Here is a 7,272-nt window from a genome sequence, read left to right as displayed (position 1 = left end):
TACTGCCAAAGGACTCGGACCAAACTGGGCAGTTCAACCCTCTCTGGAAGAGTGGTCATGCCTCAAAGTTTGGATCACAATATAGAGGGGGAAGCACACCCAGCAGGGAGGAGAGCTGCGTGGGGCGCAGAGGATGTGCTGTCATGGTGCTTGCAGGCAGCCTGAGCTCTGTGCTCTGGGCCAAAGGGACCAGAAAACCAGGATGGACCCAAAGCCCAGGAAGGAGGCGACCCTGAGTCCCCTCGTGAGGACCTTTGATGCCCATAGAGATGCCACTGAATGCATCACCCACCTTTTTCTTTTCTTTTTTTTTAATACCCTTTGCAATAATATTGCCAGTGGATTTTGATTGGGACTGAAGTGGAGAGGCAGCAATTATTGCATGTTGGCAACTCCGGAGGTTAGAGATGATGCCTTGAAAAAGTCTGCTCTTCTGTCTGGTCTAAAACTCACTGAACCCAGCAGAAATACTGCCTTCAGCAGAATTACCACCGGCCTGAAGGAAAGCCCAAGGGGCTCATCTGTCCTTCAGGAGCATCCTCTCGGTGTTCACAAGGCCTCTTTCCATGCAGCATGCAGGTCTCATCCCTTCGGATCCGAGGCGCACACACCACAGCAGCTTCCCCATGGCATGGAACCGATGCTTGCTGTCTAACAATGTTTGATTTCTTGGCACCCTCCTTCCAGAGACTTTGTGCTCCTCAGTGACTTCACAATGAAGGCGAGCTGCCCTAGCACGTGCTGCTCAATATTTCACCCTGCTGGGTCAATGGCCAATGTAATCAGGTGTATGGGGAAACAGTAAAAATGGTATACAAAACAAAGCATCCCCTCCCAGCGCACCCTTCTGGTTTTCAGCCCTCTGCCAATTTCTGCCTCCATCAGCCCTGGTTACACAGATATATAAAGCAAGCACACATCCTTGTGTGGCCACAGCCAGACACAGGCAGAACTAGAAGAATGGGGAGACCAGGCAGAAAAGGTAAAGATGCATTCGCAAAATGAACAGATTGATGTGGGCATTGCTTGTACTTTGGTGTGTCTCTGTGAGCATCAGCCCTGATCAGAAGTCCTCCCTCTGCAAGGACTGATACAGATATGAATGCTGTTAAACTTAGGTTTAACAGGTTAAACTTACTGAATAACTTATTTTCTTAATGCTGTAAGAGTATCACGAACATGATAAACAATTCTAAAATGTTTTTCAGAGGTAGGTGACTCTATTACCTTTGTATCTGATTTTAGCCTCCTGCATACCTTCAATTCATTCCTGAGCTAATTTTAACTCCTGTTTATTTCCACTTTTGTATCAGCTGTAGGCCATTATAGGACATTCAGCAGGCATAATATTGCTGCAAGCACCACTCTAGCTTACACGCTTGCAGGAGGTTTTCAAGGCTGAGCCTTTTTTCAGTGCTATTAGATGCCCAGGTACATCTAATGCATCGTTATTTTACAAAAGCTGCAAAGCCCAGGAGCATAAACACAATGCAGAAGCCGAAGCCATGGCTCCCAAGTATGGCCCCACACCTGGGCAGGGCCCCGCCGTGCTGACCGGGCATTGCGGGTGCCCTCCTCCTGCAGGCAGCGCCGTGGCCCCGCTCTGTGCCCTGGGCACCCTCCTGAGCCTCCTGGTCCCCGTGCAGGCCGCCAGGTCTCCCGACTGTGGGGGCATCCTCACCCCGTCAGGACTGAGCTACCGTAAGTACACAGCCCGTGCCTCCCCGTCTGACAGCAGGATGGGAGGACAAGGCATCCTCTCCCCAGGTGGCAAAACGCCAAACACCGTAAACTTACACCGTGAATCACCTCATTTTCATCATCCCCTTCCTACCACTAGTAACAGTGGGATCTAGGAAGAGGTGGATGTGCGGCACCAGGACAGATTTCAGTCTGTCTGCCTCTGTGCAAGAGATCATAAGCTCAGGGGCCTCTAATAACTCTGCCCTATTTCACAGTTGCTGAAGTTTCAAGACCATATGCAGAGATGGTCCTCAGGCAGGACCTGACGGACCCGAGGGCCCCCGACCTGCCCCTTGGCTCCCCAAAAGCCAGCACGTGAGTCCACGGCTCTGCCTCACCCGGGCTTTGCGACCGCACCTCTGGGTCCTGTTGGACCTCCTGGAGCACTTTGAGCACCAACACAAAAAGCAAAAATCCTCCTGGGAATCGAGCTGGATGTTTTAAATATCCATTTAGAAGCAAGCTCCCGGCTTCTCCTTTGGGGTCTGATGGCATCAGCCCCGGTGCCACCCTCAGGGCACCGATTTGTCTCTGCAGGGCACAGACCCCACGGACACTCGGTGTTTCTTTGCAGGAGCAGCCAGGGCTCACACCTCAGCCCGCGCTGGGCTCCTAACACCCGCGTTTCCTCTCGAGCAGGGACCAAATCGGCTCCGTCCAAGTGGTTGACCTGTCGCTGTCGCTTGTCCCAGAGGCCGGGCTGCGGCTGGGCATCGAGGCGGACCTGGGCATCGCCCCCCCGGTGTGAGTTGTGCCTGCCTGCGGGGCCAGGGCAGCGGCACGGGGCAGCGGCCCTCCAGCCCGTGCCATTCTCTCGTGCAGCGCGGCGCCCAGGCTGGCAAGGCTGTCCATCCTGGCCGACCTCCACGTAGACCTGAGCCCCGACGGCGACCTGCAGCTGACAACCTCTGCCTGCAGACCCACCGTGGAGGAGGTGCAGAGCGCCGAGGAGGTTGAAAGGTCGGCCCGTGGGTTTCCTTTGGCACAGCATCTGGGTGAACGGGGGAAACAAAACCGAGCGACAAGTATTCCTGTGCATAAAGGTGATAGGACCAAGATCTGATCACTGACATAAAAGCTTACAAATGTTAGTGCAAATCCTTCAGCTTCGTGACAGAAACTTTGTCTGCTTGAAGCCCTGGTTGTTGTTTTTTTTCTTTTTTTCTTTTTCTTTTTTTGTTTTTCCCCACAATGTTAAGAGTTTTTCTCTCATAAAGGAGCAGATGTTTCTAAAGAGTGTAACATTAACATTTTAATACAAGTCCAGTGGCAGGTCTTCAGCATTTCAGGATTCTGAACCACAGTCACAGCTTAATAGATGATAGAAAATGATGATAATGTCTCCAGATACTTTCTGGGTCAAATCAAAAGACACTAACATACCCTTGGCTGAGCTGGTGCTGCCTAACTTCCTCTGTTCTGTTGTTTTCATCCAGCAAGTCCTCTAGTTCCGACCTGGATAAGGAGATTAATGCCGATAAGGTAAGATAACGTCCACACAGACATGAGAAAGCAGAAGACAAATTGGCACGGTTCTGTAAGAATTAGAGCACTTGGGTGAACCTGGTGCTTACAAAACCCACCTGGTTGTGCCGGGCATCCCCCACAGCCCTCCACACAGGACGAGGAGCAGAAGCCATGCGGTCACCGAGTGCTGCCATCCTCCGTCTGTGATCCCCCATCTGCCAGCTCATGGCCAGCTGATGGGGACACACGGGCTGCAGCAGATGCCATCAGCCCCCGTGTTCATCTCCCTCCTCTCAAAGTTTGCTCTTATCCCACAGATTTGCTTGGAAGTCTCCAAATTGCTCCTTTTGCCTAATGAACAGCTAATGTCTCTGACAGGTGAGCAGCTCGGCTCTCAGGCTCGTTAGGGTTTAGGGGCTCCTGCCGGAGCAGATTGTAGGCTGTGCAGGCTGGGCCCTGCAGCGGTGGCTGCTCCGTGACCGTGGGTTTCGTCTGCTGGAAAACGTGCCCCCTGTGCCCCGCTGCAGGGTGCAGATGATGGCAGCTGGCTGGGGGCTGCTGCATGGTGGGATGAGGCAGGCCCCCTGCCTCTCCCCTCCTCTGTCAGGTGTGCCAGAAACTTTGGGGAGGGGAGAGCGATAAAACATGAGAAATGAATCCTTCTGCTCTTCCCCTCCTCACCTGTCTCCTGTTCCTGTGGGAAATCCAGCCTGTTCAAAGGCGCAATCTCCTGTTGCTTCTCCCCTCTGCTCTCTGAGTGCCCCTCTCCTCGCTTTGCAGCTCAGTTCCCCGTCACCCCCAGCTGCCAGGTCCAGTACCTGCCACTGGCTGCCCCCGTGATCTCCGAGGAGGGAATCACCATGTCCTTGCAAGTAAGCACCGCATCCTGCCCATGCTGCCTAGCTCCTGCCCATGCACTCATCTACCTGCCACTTCCCTGCCCTGGATGAGCAGCTGCTGAGTGCCTGCATGACGAGGTGGGCACCCCGAGCACCCCGACCCCTTTTCTGTCCCCTGCAGACCACGTTCCAGGTGGCAGGGATAGCAGTGCCCCTGCCAGTCAGCCCTGTGCCGTTCAGCATGCCCGAGCTGGTGAGCTCCAGCCCTTCCCACCTCACCTTGGCTTTGTCTGAGCACTTCTACACCAGCCTCTTCTTCGCCCTGGAGAGGGCTGGAGCCTTCAACATGACCATCCTGGTGAGTAGTGCAAGCAAGTGAGGAGGGAATAACAAAACAGACAGTGATGGCTGTGCCCCTGCCCCATGAAGCCATAAGGGAGCTGTGCTCCCTGAAAGAAATAAGAGCATTTCTGAGAGCCCAGGGAGCCGTGCTGCATCACCCCTGGCCTCTTACCTCGACCTCGCAGGCAAAATTCTGCTGGTCAAATGGTGCACGGGAAACTTGCCATCAGAACTAGCCAAAACATGGCTTCTGCCACGTGCTGGTGTGCAGGGAAGGCCCCCTGCATTTGGCAGCCGTGCAGCACTCGGCAGCGGCTGTGCCAGACCCCAGACTGCAGCTGCCTGGGGCCACCAGCCAGCCGATGCTCTGTGCTCTGTCTTCCAGAGCCCGCTGACCACCGCCACCATGGCACAGAAGATCACCCAGGTACGTGGCCACTTCCAGCACCTGGGAGGCACAGCCCCTGCTGTGGGGGCCGCTGGGCTGCAAACGCCTGCCCTCGGCAGGTCGGCTCCCTGTACCCCGAGGACCTGCCTGTGATGCTGAGGGCCGAGCTCAGAAGCTCTCCTCGGGTGGAGCTGGAGGAAGGCCGAGCAGCCCTGAAGCTCTTCCTCACCATCCATGTCGGGGCAGGCTCACCAGACTTCCAGAGCTTCCTGGGCGTGAGTGCGGTGAGTGAGCACTGCAGGACGGGGCCGCTGCCACTGCTCCCCTCGACTGCCACAGCAGGCACAGTCCCCAGTGGCATCGGTCTCTGTTGCAATGAGCAGGGAGCAAGGAACGTGTTGCAGGGGGCAGTGCACAGATGGCTTCATCACATCTCAATGTTCAGAGCTGAAGTGGGACAGTTTGCTTGCTCTGATCCTGCCCACCCTGTTCTCCTCGCAGGATGTGACTGCAGGACTGCTCCTCAGCGTCACCGACACACGGATGATGATCTCTGCAGCAGTGATAGAGTAACGAGTCCGGCTGTGCTCTGCAGCCTTGCGGGGGACACGGCCCAGTCATTGCACGGGATGGGAAAGGCAAATAGCCTGGGGAATTTCTTACCTCTGATGGCTTGGCCACTGTGGAGGTCGCTCTAGCCCAAGGGAAATGGCAAGGCTTCAGTAGCAGAACCAGAGAGAAAAATGCTGCCCATCACCCCCAGCACCCTGCGTCCCTGCCTGCAGCGAGCCCTCGCCACGGGTCCCGGGGCCAGGACACCCCCAGCTTCCTGCTGCTGTGCACGGGCAGAGACAGTGCCTGCTGCCTGCTGCCCCCTGCCAGGCACCCAGCTTAGGGAGCTGTTGGAGCCCTGGGCACAGCCCTGGTCACAGCCCTGGTCTTTGGAGCAATGTGCAAGTTCCAGCTTATCACCAAGTGTGGTCCTCCAAGGAAAACCCTGCTCAGTGACCCAGCCAAAGGGCTGCTGAGAAACTCTTGTGCTGCTCTTTGTTTTGCAGAGATGCTGAGCTCAGCCTGGCTGCCTCCGATGTGGGCCCGGTGCCGGTAGGTGTTCCCAGCACCCCAAAGTGATGGAGCACAGCTGGGCTCCTGCCTGCACCGTGCTGAACACAGCAGCCCTTGCTTTAATGCTGTCCCCTAAAGCCTGGCCATCCCCAAACAGCTTGCACCACCCCAAGCTCATGCCACAAATGCCAGGCTGGGCCATCAGCAGGGCAGCACACGCTTGTGGTGCTCGCTGCACCCCACAGGGGCTGGGAGAGGGGCAGCACACCAGGACCCCACTGCTGCGGTCCCGGCTTCTCTCCACCCCTTTAGAGCCAGGCCATAAAGAAGCTGACCCTGAAGCTTTCCCCTTCGCAGGCTGCGTTGTTGAAAGAGCTGTTCCTGGGCACCGTTCGTGAGGAGGTGCCGGTCTGGATGAACGGTGAGAAGTGGGGACGCCCCCCCCCCCAGGCACCACCAGGCACAAAGTGTCTCAGCTGGGAACCTTCCCTCTTTCTCCTTTCCCTGTTTCTCTTACTAGCGGTGCTGAGTGAAGGTGTACACCTGCCACACATATCCAGCTTCACCTACACTGATGTCAGCGTCATGATTCACAAGGTAAGAAATCAAGACATGCAAGTTTCTCCCTGAAACAAGACATTTAAGTTGCTCCCTGCTACATTTGATTTAAAGGGTACCTGGGAGTGACGCTTAACTCCTGGCACTAAAATAAATCTGAGCCTGCTTCTCCTGTCCTGCTAACCCACAGAACCAGACTTCATTGCTTTACTTAGGCATCCCTCTCTAGGCATGCTAACACAAGCAAAAAATGGTCATTAGAAGGATCGGGGGCAGGCTGCAGAGAGCGCCGGGTGCGGCACTCAGGCTTCTCACCCGTGTCTAGGATTACGTCTTGCTCCTGTGCAACCTCAAGCTGCAGGCGAGACACGGCGAGCAGGGGGCCGTGGCCTGAACCCGGTGTGCCTTTTGCTTTGCCTGGAGGAAAACGGGGACAAAGCCATCCCACTGACTCTGAAAGGATGTGTCGTGTTTTCTCACTGCATGAAACATTAAAAATCTTTTTTCTTTACTGAAACAACACTTTCTCACATTTAGGATAATAATGGCATTGTGCTAGTGGCTTTCTCTTCCAGTCTATTTTTTGTTGCACAAGGAGGATGGATTATAACAATGTTCCATGCTTTAATTAAACATTTCTCTTTAATATTGCATCTTCCTGTGTGACTGACTTTTTTTTTTTTACCCTCAATGACTTGTACTGAAAGATAGATGAATTTCATCTTGCTGAGTACCAGTACAGATGTCCAGACCTTACATTTAACTAAGGGAGCATCAAAATCTCACTAATTTATAAGGATGTGAGGCATCCCCGTGCCTCTCAGCTGCAGAACGGTATCGCCCCTACCCACAAGAGACATTTCATGGCTT

General features: G+C 54.6%; 1 protein-coding gene across 1 annotated transcript; it reads left to right on the top strand.

Annotated features, from left to right (window-relative positions):
• The first annotated feature begins 1,241 nt into the window (after positions 1 to 1,241).
• On the top strand, positions 1,242 to 7,015 carry BPIFB2 (BPI fold containing family B member 2). The gene is made up of 15 exons (XM_040576087.1): positions 1,242 to 1,701; positions 1,959 to 2,058; positions 2,383 to 2,487; positions 2,566 to 2,703; positions 3,180 to 3,225; positions 3,528 to 3,588; positions 3,991 to 4,082; positions 4,231 to 4,407; positions 4,777 to 4,818; positions 4,899 to 5,063; positions 5,281 to 5,348; positions 5,838 to 5,883; positions 6,202 to 6,265; positions 6,365 to 6,441; positions 6,728 to 7,015. Exons 1-15 carry the CDS (start codon positions 1,506 to 1,508, stop codon positions 6,794 to 6,796), a joined length of 1,446 nt encoding a protein of 481 aa, XP_040432021.1. The 5' UTR covers positions 1,242 to 1,505; the 3' UTR covers positions 6,797 to 7,015.
• The last annotated feature ends 257 nt before the right edge of the window (positions 7,016 to 7,272 follow it).

The sequence above is a fragment of the Cygnus olor genome, chromosome 16 (genome assembly GCF_009769625.2).
Source record: "Cygnus olor isolate bCygOlo1 chromosome 16, bCygOlo1.pri.v2, whole genome shotgun sequence".
Taxonomy (NCBI): Eukaryota; Metazoa; Chordata; class Aves; order Anseriformes; family Anatidae; genus Cygnus; species Cygnus olor.
The sequence above is the reverse complement of the archived record's forward strand: the minus strand, read 5'-3'. Positions and strand labels throughout refer to the sequence as shown.